We start from the raw sequence: 21,323 nt of genomic DNA, 5'->3' as shown, positions 1-21,323 counted from the left end.
AAGAAAAAGCTTGTGCAAAACCACACACCTAGCAAAGTATTTGGGGGTCCAGTGGAAGCTGACTGCACAGCGCACCCCACCCCAAACACACCACGCCCTGGGTAGGGCTCAAGGGAGATCCCAGGCCAGATTCGGGGATCTGGTTCTACTGAGCTAAGCAAACGCCAGTTCCGAACGTGCTCCCTTTCTCCCCAAATTCAGGGAAAGTTCACATCTAAACTTAGCAGCTTGGGGCCAGCTGTGCTTTGTAGCGAGTTACGTGCTCTCCTCACTGCCCGAAGAGAGTGCCGGGTGGGGGAGGGGGAGGGAAGAGGTACGTCGGCCATGTCTCCAGGACACCCAGCTGTGGGACAAGGCACCAGGTGAGCAGCCCTATTTGGGAAGAGAAGTTTATTTTTGGCAGCAGGACCATTCTTCACAGTCAGGGGATCTTCACCTCCTCCTTGAGATGCTTAGGCAAACACAACGCTGAGGGGTGGGGGTGGAGGGGTCACTGCCAGCTGCTGTAACCTCTATCATTAAGGCTTGGGACAAAAGGAAGGTCCCCCTTCTTCTCCCATGTGCCTTGGGTTAGCCCATGGCAGGGCCTAGCGGCAGGTTCGCCAGACCCTCTGACCGCAGCCCCTGTGCAGGTCGCCTTGTGTAAGCCCTAAGTGTGCATTCAGAAATAAAGGGGGAGGGGTCTAGAGCCAGCCCCTCGCAGTGTGGGGCACAAGGGGGCTGTGTGGGTGAGGGGCACAGAGTCAGCCCCATCCCCACTTGAGACAGGATTGACCAAGCAGAATTCCCCATCCCCTGTGGAGGATGTGACACCAAACAGCAGCACGGTTTGTTTCGGTAAAGCACATACCTGCCGGGTCGCCCGGCCCAAGGAACACAGCTCCAATCTTAAGGCGATACTAATCTGCAAGGCAGTCCCGAAATCTTTAAGTCCAGCTGAGCTCACGGCCTTCCTGAATGTCTCATGCTCCAGTCTTGGAACCAAGTGTCTTGCCAGCAGCCAAGTCCTGTCATCATCCCCCGGAACAGCACCATCAGCAAAACCAACGATGGGGCTAAATCCAGAGATGGGATAACTATGCTCCAGGGGCTTCGTTTAATCTTTGGCTTCCCGGAAAGTCTTCCTTCCCCTTCCCCCTCTCCCTCCAGACTATCTGCCCCCTCCACTAGCCGGTGGCCGACTGAGGTCATGGCAGCAGCCGACCTGTGCAGGAGAAAATTGCTGGGAATCTTGTGGACCTGAAGCAGCCTTGAGACGTCATTTTGGCATCTCCAGAGCTGTCACCACAGACTTTGCCTTGAAGTACTGTTTAAATCTTAGCCTTGCATACCTGCGGGGAGACAGAGATCGAGATCTTACACAAGAGAGTGGGAACACCTGACTGCCTCCACCCTGTCGGCGCTGCGGGGATTTCCCCTCACCTCCTTTCGAGGGGGAAGCCCACGGCCTTGCTTATTCACGTCTGCTGCAAGGAAGGAGAGGGGTGATTTAGGGTGTGGAATAATCTCCCCAAGGGGGAAAATGGTGGCATCCTGATTGCTTGAGCTGTTTAAAACTAGACCAGGTGGGGAAGGAGCTAGGTGGGATTTGAGAGAGATGGCCTGCCTTTATTCTAGGAATTTCTGGTCTAAACTCTGCAGGAGATAACAGATCAAGGGGCAGCCCCGTCTTCCTGGGGCTCACTGCGTTCTCCTGTGCTGCAGCAGAACGCTGATACAGTGGGTGTCCATAACACCGTGGCAATCTGGGGCTGGGCTACGTATCTGAAGAGCCTGCTGCAGCTCGGGCTAACAGAGGTGTGTCTTTTAGCCCAGGCTGGAGCGGCACTCCTGTTAGGATCCACGGGTCCCAGCGTCGATCCTGGCTGTGTTACACATCCCATCACACTGCACCACCCCACGTGCTCTGCCCGGGTGCTGCCATGACCCATGGATCCAACGAGGACCTCAGCGCTGATCAGCCTGGGCACGGAAATAACATGGCAGCCTGCTCGTGTCATGGCAAAGGGGAAGCCCTACCCACCACCAGCCCTGCCGCAGGGGCCCACTCACCTGAAGAAGTTAAAGTCTATGGTGGAATATTTATCCTGGATCAGGGCCCAGCATGCCCAAAGGAAATGAGAGGCCTGCAACAGAGAGAAGAATCAGGAACCTGCCTACAGCTTCCCATACCACTGTGGGATGATAAAGCCTCAGTTCTCTCAGCACTTGGGCCAGATCCTCAGCTGGTGTAAGTCCTCTCCACTGGCTTCAGTGAATCTATGCTGATTGGCAGTCAGGTGGGGATCTGGCCCATGAGCTTTTTTGTGCTAATGAACAGTCAGCTCCTGTCTTATTAATTATTATTTGTGTGACGTTTTTATGGAGCAGAATCCCACTGTGCTTGGTGCTGTACAAACACAGCACAAAAAAGCTGACCCCGCCCCAAAGATCTTACAGTCATACGTAAACTAAATGTTATCCCCTTCCTTGCACGGGGCGGGGGGAACGGGGTGTTACCACCGGATCCCTCAGAGTGGGACAGCCTTGGGTTTGATCCATCCTTGGCTGGCAGCACCTGGGTGATGGCACCTCTAGGTTGATCCCCTGCCACTGCATGTTGGAAATAGCACGAGCCTTTTCCGTAACGTGTCCACCGTTTCGGAGTTAAAATACAGGCGACTAGCTCCACAAGCCCTTGGCTTCCTTATCACAACGGATAGGTCTGAAGTTGTTTACAGCCTGGCTCCCAGCTAAGGTAAATTCCCTTCCAGCTGCTCGGTTCAAAGGTTGCTGTAGCAGCTCCAACAGGGTCAATGCTCTCTCTGGAGATTTTATGTAAGTAACCTTGGCAAAGTCAGATTTCCTTGTATTCCAGGGCGCAGCTGGCCTTGTCCCAGGTTCAGGCCAACAGGTCACTGAAGTCCTTGCTCACCTGTTGTCATCACCCCATCGACCTACAATCAAAGCGTATCGCTCTTTATTTTGGCCTCCTTCTCTCATGGAAGATGGGGACACATCTCTTCTCCAGCTTATGAGCAGGTGCCCACCTGTGCAGAACTTCTTCCTTGCTTGATCTCTCCCAGTCTTGCTGCCATAGAGGACAGAAACTCTGGTCCTCGGAAACTATAGGCCAGAACATTTCTCAGCTGGTGTAAATCAGTGCAGCTCCACTGACTTCACCCGTTTGTACTTACTGAGAATCTAAATTTCCAGGGTTCCACATGCACCGTACATTGTGCAATGCTGATCCTGCCCCACATGCTTGGCTGACAGCCAGTTTTCTTGGATTCTTGCTGTCCGGAGGGGGTGCACAAGATAATGGCTAACATGGCACCATCTGTCCATCAGCCAGGCAACCTGAGACCACCCAGTCAGATGCATCATTAAGCCTATGCTCACCAAGGATCATATTTTCAGAAGAGCTCAGAGCCAGATTTTCAAGTGCTCAGCACCCAGCAGCTCCCATTGTGACCCTTATGGCAGGTTATTTCAGAGAAGCCCCGCCCCCAATGTGCAGTTCTCTCTCAAAAACCTGGCCACTTATTTTGGTGTCTAAATGGGTACTTAGCTCTTTCAGAAATCTGGCTCAGAGTGACTCAGAGTCTTGGATCCCGTGTAAGCTCTGCTACTCCTGGGATAGTTCCTCAAGCAGGGCAGGGGGAAGAGAGAAAGCCACCCCCTGCCTGGCCTGATTTCCCTCACTGCCCCTCCTCAGTGGCAGGAGAAGAGCTGTAATTCAACCCAGAGCCTGATCATGGCTTCTGGGGGTCCTGCTCTTTCTCGCAACTCTGCAAACCATAAAGCAGGCCCCCAGGCTCGGTTCACGGTCCAGTGTTGCCAACTCCTGTGGTTTTAACAGCACTCTTGTGATAGTTGGTGGGTTTCTTAAAACCCCATCAAGAGACTGCATGGGAATCTCAGCTTTCACTTGAGAGAGAGAGAGAGAGAGAGAGAGAGAGAGAGAGAGAGAGAGAGAGAGTGAGTGAGCGTGTGTGTGTGAGAGAGAGAGAGAGAGAGAGAGAGAGAGAGAAAACTTTCTAGCCTCCTGGTTGCAGAGAAAACCGTGAAAAGGTGACCTGAGCGTCAAAGCCATTCTCATGATTTTTGGAGTGCTTGAGGCTGGCGATGCTGTTAACCCCTGAACAATGGGTACCTACAAGGTGTAAATGCTACACAAGGTGAAAGGCAGTGAAGAACCATGATGGCTGGGGGGGGGGAAAGCGATCAGGGAAGGGACTCTGGCTGCTCCATCCAGTGCTCTCTCCCACTGACCACTCTGCTCAGAGTCAGTTGTGGCATTAGGTCTGGATTCGTGAGGAATTAAGTGGCGCTCAGAGCTCTTGGCCATCTGACTCCTAGAGAGGATCTGCCTTATTGTCGGAGGAACTTAATAACATGAAGGACTTCCAGGTAGGTGGGCAGACTCTGCTGATGTACATAGGACCAGGTCTCTAATTGCTCTGAACACACCACTGGGCCTAGATCTTCAAAAAAAAAAAAAAAAAAAATCGACGTGTGCCCAACCTGCTGAGCTCTTTAGCAAGATCTGATCCATCGCGTCTGTTTCCGCTCTGCTTCCACAGCAGTTCCCTTCCCTCCGCTGGAGAACTTTAATTCTGGGGCTTCTTGCATCCCCCTCTAAAGAATCTGGTGCTGGCCATGGACCATTAATCTAGTCAGGTACGGTAATTCCTATGTTCCTTTCATGAACAGTGGTGCTCCAGGACCATTATGCCCGAGTTGGTTCACTCCTGGGCCTGGGACTGCAGCAATGTTAAACAGAGGGTGGACACATAGGCACAGTGAAGAATTTCAGTGTCTTTGAGCCACTGGACCAGATCCTATTTCCTCTCCCTGTCCACTCCCGTAACTGGATCCCAGAGTGCATTTCAGGGCTGATTAACTCTCCCACCAAAGAGCCCTGGGACTTGCCTGTCAGAGAAGAACACGCTCCAGTGGATGGTAAATCTCTCTCTTCTATTCCCCAACAATCTCTTCTCCCATGGGTTCAGTGTATTCGGAACCCCTGCCCCAGCGTGCGTCACCTTCTCAGTTCTGCCTCCTCCCACCACCCTGCTGGGCGCCCACTCACTAAAGCAAACTGGTTCGCTTGCACGTAGAGAGTCTCCAGCTCCTTGTCAGAGACGACTCCCCCTCCGTTTCCCTGGTTCTCCCGGCTCAGTTGCTTGTAGGCTTGCAGGTAGTGCCTCAGCCACTGCAGCTGAGTGTCTCTGCTGGGATATAGGCTGTAATCCACCTCGTTCACCCCTGCAAACAGAAGCTAGCAATTAGGAAGACTGGAGGTGGGAGAGGAGAACAAGGCAACTCCTCTAGGCTCTCCCAGGGCATGAGCCACAGCCCATTGAAGTCAATGGGAATCTTTCAGTTACCGTTGGATCAGCCCCTGGGAGACAAACGCTATGTAAGTCATGGGCCGTTCTAGTGGAAGACGAGTTATTGCCCCAGAGCTAGGGATGGGATGCAAGTACACTGATCCTATCTACTTGTTACAAGATCCTGTTAGCAAATGGGTCCTATCCTTCCCTCTCTGGCGCTGGGATTTTGGCCCTGAAGCTACAATCTAAATGTGATTTCCCTCTGAAAGACACTTGAGCTGATTCCTAATCTTCCCTGCACTCCATGTGAATTTTACTCCTAGAAGTTCTTCGGAGGCTTTAAAATAATTTGGAATGATCTCTGAGAAAGGCCACTGAATTAGGAAACAACAGGGTGCCATGATACATACCAAAACCCTTTTCCTCCTAGATCTAGTCCGGCCCAAACCCCTTTTCCCCCTAGATCTAGTCTGGCCCATGAGCACCCTGTCATGCACGAGCCTGGATTTGATCTCTTTTACTGTTTGCTCTCAGCAGTGATGTGCAGAAGGGGACTTAAAAGTTTCAGTGCAGGTTTGCGCTTCAGGCTGCAATAATCCTGCTTAAGTCTTCAAGGTAAAAATTATTTGTACATCTACAACTCCTTTTGTCTTCAAAGTGCAAGGAGTAACTTCCTGTAGGCTCCTTTGGAGAGGAACATGGCAGCTATTCAACCGCGCGCAGGAACGCTGCTCAGAAGTTTAGGGCTGGGAGAGAAGCCAACTGAGACCGCATTGGGAAATCGGGTACACAGAACAGAATGACCCAAACTCTCTGTTATTGCCATGGCAACTTTAATGCCCACAAGCGGCCAGGATCTCAGTTTTAGATCTCATTTGAAAGGTGCTGGCAACTCCACCAGCACAATCCCCCCAGACATGGCTCTTGGCTCAGTAGTCACTTGAAGGGAGAAGTACCAAATACTGAATCACCCACAAAACTTCCTCCAAATCCTCTTAGAGGTTTCCCCTCCCAGTGCTGACCTGGTCCAACCCTGGTTAGCTTGTGAGAGCTGAAGGCTACACAGCACAAGCTGAAACGGATACCGACAGGCATAAATATAACCTGCACTTGGGGCTAAACATGGGGAGAGGAAGGAATGTTTCCTACAGTTACTTACATTAATGAAATATCCTGATCAGTTACCCTGTAAGTAAACACGGCCATAGGGAAACATTCCACCAAACTGTGGGCCCAGCTTTCAGGCTAGGGAAAGAAGGGCGGGGGGGGGAGCTTGACTCACCTGCAAATTCATTAAAGTGGTTCCCAATGTCGAAAGCCTGGTAATTGTAACCAGCGTATTCGTAGTCTATGAACCGCACGTGCTCTGTGGAAGGCAAAACAGGGAATGGTTAGAGCAGATGCGTCTGGTTCTTCAAGAGGCCAGCATCCTTGTACCCCTTGGAAGCCACCGTCAGGGGAAGGGACATGTTCGCAAAGCTCATGTGCACTGGACGGGAACGGAACAAACCTTCGGTCTCGTTGTAGATAATGTTTTTGCACAGCAGGTCGTTATGGCACAGTACGATGGGTGAGCCCAGCTGGGAGAGATATTCCTTCAGCCAGGCAACCTCTTGTTCTAGCACCTCCAGACTGGGCACTTCCTGACGGAACCTAGGGGAGAAGAGGATGTGAGGTCATGTCCACGCACAATAACCTTCTTTTCAAATGTGTGTTTTTTTTTAAAAATAATGCAAAGCTCAATAACATTCAATAACTGGGGGGGTGGGGGCAGGTCTCCTAGGGCAGCACAGTCTTGGAGAATCACATCTCACGGGTACTTCGTCCAGCAAAAACCCCTTTGTTCACTGGAAGATCAATGTGGACTAAACACCAGGCTGGGAGCCATGCACTCCCAAGTTCTGATGCTCAGCAGTGGTGAATGGCTTGACAGCCCTGGAGATTGGGATCCTCTACTTAGCCACAGAGCAGGGACAGATCAAGCAGCAGAAGCTTTCCCATGTTATCCTATCAACGTGCCTCCACAGTGATGTGGATGGACTCTCTCTAGGAGGGAAAGGATAATTCTCTCTCTGTGCCCCGTTGACTCCTTGGCCTCTAGGTGGATATTGCTAACAAGTGAGGTCAATTGCACTGGTGGTTATGGTGATGTAGAACCCTGTCCCACTGGGAACTAGACCAAGACTCAAACCCATCTCACATATAGGGCACAAAACAGCAACAATCAGATCAATTAAAACAGAAGCAGAAGACTCTCATTGCAATTAGCCTTCGAAGGGTTGATGTGGAATGATGGTCCATTCCCCTGAGCTACCATGGCAATCGAGCTCCCAGGCCCAGAGCCACAAGGACAATGGGAATTTTTCAAGAAACGACAGTGGCATATGTTGTGCTAATGACCTCAAGCAACCTGGTGATACCAAAAAAAGAGCTAGTTAATAATTAAATCCAACTGATCATTTAATGCACTGTGTGTGCCACCTAGGTCATTCACCTTCCCTGTTTATTGGGACTGATAGCATCCAAGTAGGTGGATCCTGACGCAGGTTGAGACTTCTTCTGGATCCACCCACCTGGAATGGACTAAGTCTCCCTCAAGGGCCTTGTCTGCACTGGACATTAGATGGACTGGTTTTAAACATGCATTGTCTGGATCACCGAAAAACTGCGTTAGGCCTATAATGGTTTTAAAGCTTCCGTACCTGGTCTAAAACAGCCCCTGGTTTAACCCATATTATCCTGAACTGCGTGTAAAATCTGCCCACGTAATTGGGGTCAATTCCCAGTGTAAGTGGGGCTCAGGTCCCAGCTTAATCCCAGCTGGGGTGATTTTCCTGGGAGTTATTATTACTGCTAGTAACAGTATTACTGCAGCAAATAGGAGTCCTAGTCATGGCCCAGGACCGCACTGTGCTAGGTGCGGTACAGACACAGAACAAAAAGACAGTCCCTGCCCCAGAGAGCTTACAATCTAAGTCGTCTCCACTTTGATCGCTCCAAAGTCTTTGTCTGTGACATAGCGAAGGTCTCTCCAAGGCAACTCAGAGCAAAGGCTGGGCAGCATAATCTGACAGTTAAGTGTTGAAAGAGATCTTTCGTTTCAACCTGGTTCATTCTCCTGTGTGTTCTCGTCTACGCTGGAAAGTCTGCTTGTTGGTGGGCCCAGATACAAAGATTGGCTAATTCATAGGTCAATCTTGTAGAGTAGACAGACCAGAACTATATTTAGACCATGTTTCCCAGTTGTGTTATGGAAGGGCCATAGCATGGTTCAAACATTGTTTGCTCCTTTACATGAAAAATGTCAAACCTTGCTGTAATCGTGTCAGGCTCAAGTGGATTGCAGCTGGTCCGCTGACATATGTCCTGCCCGCGTTATGTCTAGCGCTCAGCAGTTCAGTTCAGATGTTCACCTTTCTTTCCTTAGCTCATGTGGTTTGCCTTCCCTGCACTTTTGGGATTCAAACAAGCCCCAAAACTCAACCAAAGCCCTCAAAATTTTGTCTTGGGTCAGAGTTTCAGAGTTGCATGGTTTCAAACCAGAACTTCGCCTCGCTTTGCCCAATCCCTGGACTGGCCTGACTCCCCGTAGCTAAGCTGATAGTTTAGTGACCTCACTGAATCTTTTGACAAACCTGTTGTGAATTTTAGGTTTGTGACAAAACCCAGCAAGGGCTTTGCCTGTTGCCTGGTTTCTTCACTCAATTTTTGCCCAGCTCCAGTTGTGTCACTTACCCTTCCCACAACTGCCTGGCTGCACTGCCTGAGCCCATATGCAGGACTAGAGACGAGCACAATGCAGGTAGCTAGAACTGTGTGGATGCCCTTAGCAGGAGTCTTGTTGCTGGGTTCTCTCTCTCTCTTTACCTGGGGATGGATGCCTTGGTGATGACCTCTGTTTTCACGATGGTAAGGTACTTGTGTAGCTTGTGCCACAGGCTGGGCTTGGGGAGGCTCCCGTTGGCGTGAATTGCGTGCATTTTGGCCATTTCCCAGGCTATCAACCTAGAACAAATCACAGGTGCAGCGATAATAGGTGGCTACACTTAGAGATTCTGCCAATGGGAAATGCTCAGCTCCCTCTGTCGACCACACCCCAGGGACATCAAGTTGGGCACCCACAAAATCAGTGTCCACTGTTAAAAATTCAGGCTGAAAGCGTCTAAATTCACTCTCCGTTTTAGCGGTGTGACTTCCAAATGCTCCAACGTACCGTCTCAAAAATCTCCAAACTCACTGGGCCAAATTCTCTGCTGGTGTAAGACTCTGGAGCAACGGCAATTTCAGCTTTGCCAACCTCAAGAATTCAAAAATCATGAGATTTTTTTTTTAAATCTTGTGATTTTCAAGCCAAATTTTTGTTGTTGTTTGTTCGTTTGATTTGCTCTCTGGTTTCTGAGCCCTCAGGTTGCAATTGCATCATGTTTTCAAGCCCTTCTCAACAACCCTGAGGGTTACAAGTTACTTCTTTTTAAATGAAAGCGGCGATTCTGATGTGATCACTTGATTCCAGCAGCTGGGGCTTCAAATCAGTACACCCAAAACTGCGAGACTTGTGAGAAAACCAGGAGAGTTGGCAATATTGCTGGCATTTTACACTAGCAGGGAATCTGTTTGGCGACTGCGGTTACCAGAGAATGCTGCTGTCCTGGTTCCATCTAGGCAAATGGTACGGGAGACTTCAGGGGAACAGCCTCTGTGGGGCTGCCAATGGCTATGCATACCACCCATCCGGCTATGCATACCACCCATCCGCCAGACGAAAGGCCACTCTGCAAGAGAAAGGCAACGCCCACCCCCCTGCCAGCAGCTGTCTCTGGTAGCTGGGAGAAGGAACGTCCTATGCTGCCTCCCACCCAAGTTCCTGCTAGCAGCCCAATATGGGGCGTTGCAGAGCACGGGAGGTGTCAGGAGCCCCTTTCCCGATCTGGCGTGGCTTCTTCCAAACGTCACTCCCTGCACGCAGCACCCTAAGACTGATAGCAGAATCAGGCCCGTAGCAATCTGTCCAAGTGCCTTTCCCCTCCCAAGGCAGGACCACGGAGGAAGGAAACGTTGCACAAACTCCCCAACACACACACCTGAAGATCTGTGGCTGCTGCACATGCTCAGGTCCCAGCGCTGTCCCCTGCATGAACTCGTAACACAAGCCGTTTTGGAAGGTGCAGTAGAGGTTGGGGGCGCAGCCGTGGGCTCGCAGCACCTGGAAATTCTTCAGCTCATTTTCCCGGTCCACAAAGAGCTCCGTCTTCCTGCCGTAGACCCGCACCAGGACCGCGTCCGCCATCCCCTCGTCCATATAGCAGGCCATGAGCTTGTTGGTGATGCCGTCGGTGAAGAGCTGGAGAGGGAGGGACAGAGGGAGAGGGTTAGGGCGTGGCATGGGGAAAAGGGGCCATTAACAAGTGTGTGCCCAGGGGAATGCCCAGTGGAGAGGGGAAAAAGAGACACTAATGTATAATCCTAACAGTCCCGAGTGTAAAAAAAAAGGTTGGCGCAGGAGTCTGTCCATGGTACTTATCTGGCCGCCATGACTGTAACATGTGAGTGGCTCACACTCCAATGTATTTGACCGAGGGAGGCAGTGTGGTCTAGTGGACAGAACACTCCACCTGCCTTCAAGTCCCAGCTCAATACCCAGCCTGCTTGGGTAAGGAACTGCCCAGTTCTCCCATCTGTGAAAAGGGGCTAATGAAACCGATCTCCATGGGAAAGTGCTCCGAGATCTGATGAAACGCACTATATAAAAGCTAGGCATTATTATCATCATCCTCACAGCACCCTGGCGAGGCAGGGCAGGGCTATTATTCCCATTGTACAGATGGGCAACTGAGGCCCAGAGAGCTAAGGGACTTGCCCAAGGTCACACGGGGGTCTGTGGTGAAGCAGGAAATTGAGTCCCAAGCAAACACCCTTCCTCTCTTTGCCACCGTCACCAGTCCAAACGCTGGTTAGCGAACAGCACAGACACTTCAAATGGAGTCCTAGCCAGGTCACCAGCCTTTGGCTGAGGATGGATGTTGTGACTCAGGGCACACGGGCTGAGGCTGTTAAATGCGCAGCATGGAGCAATATTATTTGAACCGTGTCCGAGGTGCACTAGACACTTTACAAGGACAGATTGCAAGTTACCGGGTCTGATTCTCCCCCGCCTTGCAACCTGGGTCATTGCTGGGGCCGTTCTGTTTTATGCCCTCTGGGCGGTGCTTGTGAATGAATGCATGCACCTGTGCACGGTCCCTGCCAAAAGAGGCTGCAGTAAGATGGGGTGGAGGGAACAGATAACAGGAATGGGACAGGGTGAGGAAAGAAGGGGTCTCAGAAGCACCCCCACTGCATGGAACCACATGGTTTAGTTAAGAGCTTGGTTATGTCAGCGGGGGCTCTCTCTGGAGACCTTTCTTGTCGGTTCACCTCAGGAGACGCACCAGTCACGGACGACATAAGTTTGGGAGGTCTCGACAGCATCCCAACATGGGCCTGTCTTGCACTCCTCATATGGCCCAGGCTTATAATTGGAGCTGGGTGATTTAACAGCAAAGCACGACACTGGGTTAAGTTACAAACCTGGGACTCAATCCCAGTTCAGTGGGGCGCTCAGCAGGGTTTCAAACCTACGGATGGGCCTGTGATAAGTTCTCAGTTAGCTGGAGGCGCTGATGAAGGAACCGGGCACAGCTGGGTGTTTTGGGCTGTTTTCCGGCTGGCGACCCAAGAGAGCTAAAAGAACCGTTCCACCTTTAGGTGGTTGAGGGCTGCGGCACAGGCTTCTGTAGGTTCTGAGCTGCTCCGTGGGCAGAATCTCTGAATTGGCACAGCGCGTCAGGCACAAAACACAGCGAGGAGCAAATGAAACAAACCAACCAACCCACCCCAGGGGGCTGAGCAGCGCTGAGATCACTGACGGCGATGTCTCTGCTGGGGATGCCTCTGTCACTACTCTGATGGCGCCTCACAGATGGAAAGAGGGTTTTGTTCGGACTTCTCCTTAACTTGGCTGGGTGCCCGAATACACGGAGTCTTCTCCCCCTCCCCCGTCCTCTCCAACTCCATGACCCCTCTTCCTGACAATCTCTCCCTCTCTGCTTCCGTCTATGCTCTCTCCTGGGAAGCAGAGGAAACGCACAGAGGCGTGGTTTGATAGGGAAGGCAGGCAATTCCAGATGGTCTGGGGATGGCGAGAAATATTGGCTTGATTCCGCTCTCACTCATGCTGGGGTAAATCAGGAGTAACTCCGCTGAAGTCAGTGGAGCGAATGGAGTCAACGAGATGGGGGAGAAGCGGAACCCTTAGATTAATGCTGTTTCCAAGGGGCACTTTTCTCCTCTTCCATTTTTTAAAAGTTAGGGGAATTTGATGCTTGTGGAAGGAAGTGGGGGGCTGCTAGCTCCGGCTGCAAGCAAATGCTGGGCAAGGCACCCCCACAAAGGCAACCCTTGCAATCCACCGAACCATCCTGCTCTGGGAAATGCAGGATTGGATCCTTGGGCCTTTCAGAAGGCAGATCTGGTGCTGCCTGGGGCCAGGCCTGGGAGTGCAATGGGATGGGCAGAGTAATATTGCAGCAGTATCTGTGACACAGTGTGCTGATGAGGCCATGGCACTCAGGGTGCAATCTGATGGTGCCTGCTTTGCCTGGGTGGGCAGCGCCCAGCATTATGGCCTGATGCACAGGGGAGGGACACCACGCGCAAAGCCGGCATTGCTCAGGCTACGCGCAGTTGCAGAAGCGTCAGCACCAAGGGCACAGCCTGGTGCCGTACCGCCCAATCTGATGCTACTCTTGTGCCCAAGGCTTTGTCCAGCATTGCCCAGGACACGATCTGAAGCGTTAGTAGCTTCGCTATAGGTGACAATATGCTTCTCCCCTATAAGTAAAAAGGAAACTGATTTGATCTTCACATGCCAGAGAGAAGTAAATACCATAAGACTCATATCTCCTTAAAGTCTTCGCCCTCAAGCCTCTCCCTGTCCTCCTCTTTTCAGATCTAATGGGCCAAATCCTCAGCTGATATAAACCGGCCTAGTTCCATCAACGTCACTGGAACTATCCAGATTTATACCAGCTAAAGATCGGATCCACTGAAACTACCCCCCTGAGATGGAATAGAATAGCCCCAGGTTACGTGAGGACGAGAACAGGAATTTCCTATGGACAGGTCCCACTCCCCCAGCAGTTCTAGCTCAGCAGCCCCCGCCACTTTGGCAAACTGAACTCTGCCTCAGTTCTTCTCCATTTTCGGATCTAAAGTCCATTCAGATCTTTCCTGTGGGTGCGAATTGGACTGTTGGTATTGATCCTTCTTGCATTCCATGACATTCATTTCAACACTGCTGATGACCTGCGTACACAGCATCTCACACCTCCTCCAGCTTCCAGGAACAAGGACAGCTGCTCAGGAGACCACCTGAGACGTTCCCAGAAGCGTCAACTGCAGAGTGAACATTTACCAGCAGCGTCACATCCCCCCCATCCTCCCAGCCTGGAATGGCCAAATACCCCGCTGTGTCCATTGCCGCCTGTGGAACATGGGGATGAGTGGGGGCTGGTATTTCTGCCACAGGGTATAGGAGGGGAGTGGAAGCCAGGGCTTTATTGTGGCAATAATCCTAGAAATGATTAGGCGAGAGCCCCAGGAGTTAGTGCTCTTTGCATTTAGATCTTGATCGTGCTTTTGATGCACAGCCCCGAGCAGGGGGCAGCACAAAGTCACGTCACCCCGTGGTTGCATGGAGGGGGACCATGCTGCACAGAGCTTAATCCCGTCCTGGGACCCTGAGGAACAATGCGAATAGCATTATCCTGTAGGGCCGTGGTTCTCAACCCGGGGAGCCTGACTATGGCTAAGGGGTCTATGAATGACAGACTGAAAACGGACTGAACAGAACTCAGCTATATATGAAATCAATAGATTTCCAAAGGGGTCCGCATCTCCATTGAAAAGTTTTTAGTGGTCTGCAAATGAAAAAAGGGGACTAGGGGCTCTATCTAGTGTGCCTGACCCGCTGCATGGGCTCATGAAGGGGGAATAGGACCACGGCCCCTCCACCTCCTTTAGGATGGACAGGCATGTGCAGAGCTTCCCCGAGCACAAGGGCTGCAACTGTCTTAGGCCCCGTGTGTGAACTGCTCCAGAATGGGGAACGTTCTCTGCACACATGCAGGGATCAGGGACAATCTGACTCCATGGGTGCCCAGCCACTACCTTATTCCCTCTTGCTTCATCCCCTCTCACAGCAGCATAGGAATTGTTGCCCTACATCCGACCATTCATGCACACAAATTTATAGATCCTTCCAAACCACTAACTCCACTGTTCCCATCCACCACCTACCACTTAACTTACCCAACCATGCATTCCGTGTCCACCTGCCCCTATGTCTGCCTGCCCCCATCACACAACACCCCCAGACACTACATCCACCTGTACCAATCTGCCTGTTCTCACACTCATCACCCTGTACACAGATCCCTGCCCTGACACACGTACATTCCTGCCTATTCAGACATTCTCACAGCCATTCTTCACCCCAAAGTGCTCTTGGGCATCTCCGGTCTCTTTCATTGGATGGTAGGTGCATAAGTATTTAAGCAGGGGCATTTCTTTGTCGCCAACACAGCCTTAAAGATACTAGAATGCAGAGCATAGAGCTCCAACCTGCTGCAGTCCAGACAGGTCTTCAGCGCTGGATGTATTGCTCAGGCTCTCCTCATCACACCTAAGGTGAGAGAGAAGCAGGCACCCCTCCCACAGTATGCTATCAAGCTTGCTTACAATGCCCTGAAGCTCTCTAGCATAGAATCATAGGACTGGAAGGGGCCTTGAGAGGTCATCTAGTCCAGTCCCTGCAGGGAGATGCTTTCTGCTTAGTGGCAGAACTAGAGGATGCGCTGGTTGTGGGGCCAGATCCTTGGAGACCACTGCAGTTGGGCGTAACCTAGAGCAACCTGTAGGCTCCTTTTACTTGTACTGGGGGGCTGAACAGTCTTCAGCTGACCCCAGAACTGTGTGTGTGGGCATTCGCGGGGAGGGGGAGGGGGGAGGAGTTACAGCCACCTTTGCCCAGCTCTCCTGGGTCCTACACCGAGCAGACCTTGGCCACTCCAGAGGACTTAGCCTCTTATATCTGCAGTGTTGCACAACACCTAACAGCCTGGCACTGACACTATGGAACCAAAAGTCAGTGATGCTGATATGCACCAGCTAAGGATCTGCTTCAATTCTCTCTTTAATAAAAAAAATTGTTTTTCTGAAAATAAATAATAAATACCTCCCTCCCCCCAGTATTAACATGTTAAAAAAAAATCAAACATAAAATAACATCAGCTGGAGCTAAGATTTAAGGCACGCCGGCCCTCCCCTTTATGCTTACACAAGTAAGAGCTGCTGTTCAACACAATATCAATGCATGGATACAAGAGGGCTGACAAGAGTCTTATTATTATGAATTCTTTGTATTATAGGTAGCACTTAGAGAGCTCAGCTGAGAGCTCAAGGTGCTGTACAAACACACGACACACAGTCCCTCCCTTAAAAGATCACAGCCTTAACTCAAGAGTCTCCTGCCTATTAGCAGCTGCCCTGGCACAAATATTTTGACGCAGCTTCTTGTATTTAAATGACTCTGGGCTATTAATATATTATTAAGGATGCTCCGGGCACACTGGAAATAAGTGCACACGCTTGTATGAATACTCTATTACATCGATACTATACTAGTGCTGTACCCTCACTGCACAGCTACAGAACAGTTTCATGCAGGGATCTCAAAGTACTTTACAAATATTGATGAGCTAAGCTAGGCAATCTGTCATAACTATCATTTGACAGATGGGGAAACTGAGGCAGCAAAGCCAATCAGTGGCAGAACCAGGAACAGATTCTTGGAGTCCTAGTGCCTGATCTCTGGCTCTAACAATTAGACGCCTCTGCCTCGGGAGAACCAGTATTCATAGACTCATAGGACCTCGAGAAGTCACCTAGTCCAGTCCCCTGCATTCATGGCTGGACTAGGTATTCTCTAGACCATCCCTGACAGGTGTCTGTCTAGCCCGCTCTTAAAAATCTCCAACGCGCAACAGGCATTTTAGAGTTCTGCGTGTAACAGGAATCCGCTCAGTCACCGCTCAATTCTTTGCAGCCACTCTAGCGCCTCCGGGAAGGACAGGGGTGCTGAGAAAACATGCCCGGTAACATCGCTAAGTACCCCCGTTAGGGAGGAAAGACCTGGAGCAGGTCATTCAGTGCAACATTGTCCCGTACAGGGCATTTTCTAGCCCCACAGCCCAGGGCGAATTTGCAACGCCCCGGGGTGCTGGGGAAGGCTGTTGCACATAACAGATCTCACCATAACAAACGGTTTCCCTTCTGCCTGGCTTCGAGAGAGCCATGGAAACCGGGCTGGAAGGGAGCTGCGGAAGGCAACAAGTCCAGCCCACCCCGCGCTGTGGCAGCACCGAGTAAACCCAGCCCTGCCCCTCGCCCCCCGGGGTGCTGCGCCCCAGGGTGACACACACGCAGCCCCGGGGTGCTGCGCCCCAGGGTGATACACACGCAGCCCCGGGGTGACACACACGCAGCCCCCCGGGGAGCAGCGCCCCAGGGTGACACACACGCAGCCCCGGGGTGCTGCGCCTCAGGGTGATACACACGCAGCCCCCCGGGGAGCGGCACCCCAGGGTGACACACACGCAGCCCCCCGGGGAGCGGCGCCCCAGGGTGACACTCGCTCCCGTACCTTGGTTTTCACTCGCTCCGTCTCCCACTGCGGTCTCAGCTCCCGGATCAGCTGCAGCGCGCCCGGCCGGACGTTGTTTTCATCCACGGCGATGCCCAGGCAGCGCACGGCCGGGTAGCCCCGGCGGCCGTGCAGCCCGGCGGCGGCCGAGACCTTCTCCTCCATGGCCCACGTGCAGTGCGGGCAGAGCCGCAGCCTCGCCCGGGCCAGTGCGGGAGGCGGGGAGGGGGCACCGGCGACTCCACCCCCGCTAGCCGCGGAGCGCCGGGGCAGCGGCCCATGGGCAGGGGCTGGAGAGGGGCTGGGCAGGGAGGAGCCGCCGCCGCCGCCGCGAACCCATGAGTCAGCCCCGCCGCCTCCCCTCCGTGCCCAGCCCGGCGGCGCTCGGGCCTGCCACCATTGTGATGTCACGGGGATCACCCAGCGCCAGGGCGCCGCCATCCTGCCCCCGGGGGGGCCCCGCGCCTCGCCCTGCGCCCGGGAGCGGCTCGGCCGGGGATGAGCTCGCCTGCTCCGCCCCCAGCACGCGTCCCGCGGGCCCTGCGCAGCTGCGCTCCAGCTGGTCACGGTGCGCTAGGGCTGGGCACGGGCTGAGCCCGGCGGGAGCCCCCAAGGCCGCGCTGCTGCTGCAGGCCGGGGGCGGAGTGTGGGGCAGCCCGTGGCAGGGGGAAGACGGGGGACTAGAGACTCAAAGAGGGGTCTGGCCTCACAGGCGTAGCCCTGGGGATTCAGTGCCGGGGCTGGACACCGGCTCAGCCCCTCGCCAGTATTTAGGCATTAACTCCCGTCCCCCAGGGGCTTGTTGTTCAGTACTAGTGTGCAGCCTCCTGCAGGGCCAGGGCGAGCTTTGGAAAGGTCACAGCCCCAACCTGCACCCCTCCAGCCTTCTTCTGGGCCCTACCTGTGGGGCAGGCACCGTGTCAATGAAATCAAGAGGTCTTAGGAACCCTAACTGTTAGTACCTTTGAAGATTCAAGGCAGGGAAGGTGACACCTCGCTGCTATTTAGGGATTAGTCTCCTTTGCCCTCTGCTGCCTATTGGTGTGGTCCAGATAGGCCTGATTACACGGGAAAGTTCGGTCATGGAGCAAAATAGCCCTCTCCAAAGCACTCAGACATTGGAGCCAGATAAATGGGACACAGTCAGTCAGGAAAGTCACTTTACCCTCAGGATCCTGAGTCCCCTCCACCAGCCTATAAATAGAAGGAGATCTGTCACTTTAATAGGATGGTCATAATTGCTCCAGCCATTGCGCTAGGCTGAGTTTGGCCTAATTGCCTTGTCGGTTGCAATCAGAAGTGTGAATGCTCATCAGTTGCAAGTCCGCAGTGGCTCACAGCCAGTGCTCTCCGCCTGTTGCACAGAGTGGTAGCCAGGAAATGGGCCTGTCAATTACTGAGGCCTAAGGCGCTGCTGGGGCTGTTTCATTACCAGGGCTCAGAAGGACTTTGTTTAAATGGGAATGCTGTTTTAGGGGAGACATTTGAATCTACTGCCCTATATCCCCTTTAAGTAACGTTAATAGATTACAGCTGTGAGCTATAGCCAGCAACAGCCATGGAGCCTAGGTATGAAGCTTCTTAGCTGAGGTTGGAATACACCAGTGATGGATAGAGGAGGCAGATCAGTCATTTATTGAGTATATTGGGCCTGCTTCTCCACTCTCCAGCTCAGGAGTAACTCCATGGAAGTCCTCCCCTCTCCCCTGGCATGGCCCCTAGAGCAAGGGCCTTGGGGACTGGTGTAGGGCTGGCCAAGCTGGGGGGGGGGGAGCTAGATGCTGTCCAGCACCTCTGTGCCTCCCGAATGATGCAAAGAAGTGAGAATGCGGCTCAGGAGCTGGCCTGGGGCCTGTCCGTTAAAAACCCCACCCCACCCTTTACTAGGAAGTGACTCTGCAGCCCATCCCAAACACACTCCAGCCCTAGGACCTGGCTTTATTAAGCATTGACATAAGCATAACACACACCTTAGTACACACCACTGCACTTAACACAGGAGCCCACCAGCGTGAGGCAACGGAGCGGGAGGTACCCCTGTACCATGCAGGTACCTATCCTTTGGGGATGCATGGTACAGAGCTTTTCCATGCAAATCTACTGAGCTGTAAACCACATCTGCTGCTGGGTCCCTGTGCTCTCAGGAGTTAAGCTGGCCCCTAGCACCACCCCCCTTTGCTCCTCAGGAGTTACCTGATCCTACTCCCTACCCTCCCTTGCTGCTGCACGGAGGCTGCTATTTAATGAAAGCAGCCGTGCGAATTGAATGCCAAGAACTGTCATTAAACCAGAGAAGCGTCTTTCTCTTGGACTTAGTTGGAGCCTGAAAGTTGGAGATCACAATCAGGGAGAACTAGCCCACGTCCCAACTATGTACCTAAGCACTGCTGATAATTCAGTGAGCAGCTGATGAGGGGGACACAGTGCACAGACTAGGATTAGGAGCTTCCAGTAGATGTTTGCACTTGTCACTCAGCCCGGGTGTGTCTTGGCTCCGCTCCAAGCTCAGACTTCTTTCCTGAAACACACAAATGTTGCTCTGTAGTCGTCCATATGGTTGAGTGGAGGGAGATATTAAAAGGACACCTTCCCTTTGTCTCTCCTGGGGAGACTGAAGTGAGGCTTCTTTGGACATGCACCATAGAGACATTCCCCCTCCGAATGTTAGTGTTAAAACCCAAACAAACATGTCCAGAGGATACAACCAGGGCTCCTAAAAAGACCTAAAGCACCTCTCTGTAAGCAACTGGTAGGTAAAGGCTGTTACCTGTGGTTATTTTTTTAGAAAATGTATTGCCGTTTTAGACACAGCACAACTAACTGCAAAGCTCTTTACAAACATTCTACAGACCTCCTACAAGCGTTGGCTCCTGAAAAGCAAAACCAGATATTTAAGCCCAGCCTTTCACATCCACTGTCTATGTTCTTCTGCGGTGCCCATCACCAGAGTATTGAAGCGTAAATTCATGTGAGACCCCTCTGAGGTACGGAAGCAGGATCCTCTTTTAACAAATGGAGAATTGAGGCACAGATCAGTTTGCAGAATTTCACCTCCCACATAGACGTTTTGGTGCTGTTATTTGTATGGCCGGACAATGTAGAAGCCCAAGTCATGGACCAGGCCCCTATGGTGCTAGGTGCTGTACAAACACAGAAACCAAGAGACAGATTGCCTCAGAGGGTTTACAATCTAAGTAGTAACTAATCTTTCGTACCTACCTGGGTATTGCTAACTCTATAGTTGTGAATGAAAGCATGCTGCTTTGCAACAAAAATGAATACAAACAAGCTGACAAAAGCTAGCGAGCGTGTATGGCTAAACGTCTTGACCCAATTATTTAAACTGATACTGTCTGTAAACATAACAGCAATCTGAAGTCGGAGAAAACAGGCAGCATGAATTTAAGACTTTAACCTTGGGCAATCACTAGTTTTGTTTATATACATACATGCACATGCGCTTATGTAGCGACCGTCATCTTTGTCATCACTCGGGACCGAACCGGGGACCTCCCGAGTTAATATACTGGCCTCAAAAGAGCTACAGGCACAGGCCGGGCTCAGCTCCCTGGGAAGAGCCAGACCTTCAGACCTATAGAGGGTATTGTTTAACACTGTCTGCATGTCCATGCTGTGAAAGGAAGATAAGTGAGGGCCTCTTTGAAGTGCTCCAGGGTCAAGCTGGGGGGGAAGCACAGATGTACTGTATGTTGCTGCTGCCCCCACACAGTTGGCTTGGGCCTTAGGGGAGTCTGGACCCCCTTCTCCAGTGCTGGAGGCAATGTGCGGAGGGAGGGGAGCTCAGGTCTCCCGTCCCCTGTTGGGGGAGCAGTGCAGGGAAGGGGAACCCCAGAGCTCACTTCCGCTGCTGAGTGGAGCCGTCATGGGGAGGAATTGTGACCCCTACACACACATACACACCATGCTGCCACCTCCCCCACCACTCTCTCCTCATATAGCCCCCTACTCTATCTCCCCATCTTCTGATTCCCCCCCCCCCACTGCTCCAACTCCTCACCCTGACCTCATTACCCCCTGCTCTCCAATCTCTCTCACCCATTCCTTGGACGCTCCCCCACGCTCCTCAAGACTTGCCCTTGGAGTCTTCTGGAGCGGGGGCAAGGCTGGGTCACCCCCACCTTTGTACTTCAGGAGAGGGCCACTGCTCCCAATCCAGAGGGAAGCCTTTTGGGGGGCATAGGAGCCCGGAGCTCCAGGCCAGCCCTCCACAGGCTGAGTCGGGGGAAGCCCTGCCCTCCAGTAGA

General features: G+C 52.4%; 1 protein-coding gene across 1 annotated transcript; it reads right to left on the bottom strand.

The window, feature by feature from the left end:
• Positions 1 to 1,095: 1,095 nt before the first annotated feature.
• Positions 1,096 to 17,534, bottom strand: LOC113407131 (ethanolamine kinase 2-like). The gene is made up of 8 exons (XM_026655216.2): positions 17,059 to 17,534; positions 10,400 to 10,659; positions 9,186 to 9,323; positions 6,829 to 6,971; positions 6,601 to 6,684; positions 5,075 to 5,250; positions 2,053 to 2,126; positions 1,096 to 1,331 (listed from the first exon to the last, which is right to left on the bottom strand). The coding sequence occupies exons 1-8, from the start codon at positions 17,497 to 17,499 to the stop codon at positions 1,259 to 1,261; spliced, it is 1,389 nt and encodes a 462-aa protein (XP_026511001.1). The 5' UTR covers positions 17,500 to 17,534; the 3' UTR covers positions 1,096 to 1,258.
• Between the last annotated feature and the right edge of the window lie 3,789 nt (positions 17,535 to 21,323).

This window comes from Terrapene carolina, unplaced genomic scaffold (genome assembly GCF_002925995.2).
Source record: "Terrapene carolina triunguis isolate 2854851 unplaced genomic scaffold, T_m_triunguis-2.0 Scaffold198, whole genome shotgun sequence".
NCBI lineage: Eukaryota > Metazoa > Chordata > Testudines > Emydidae > Terrapene > Terrapene triunguis.
Note: the sequence above shows the minus strand (reverse complement) of the source record. Positions and strands in the feature narration are given on the sequence as shown.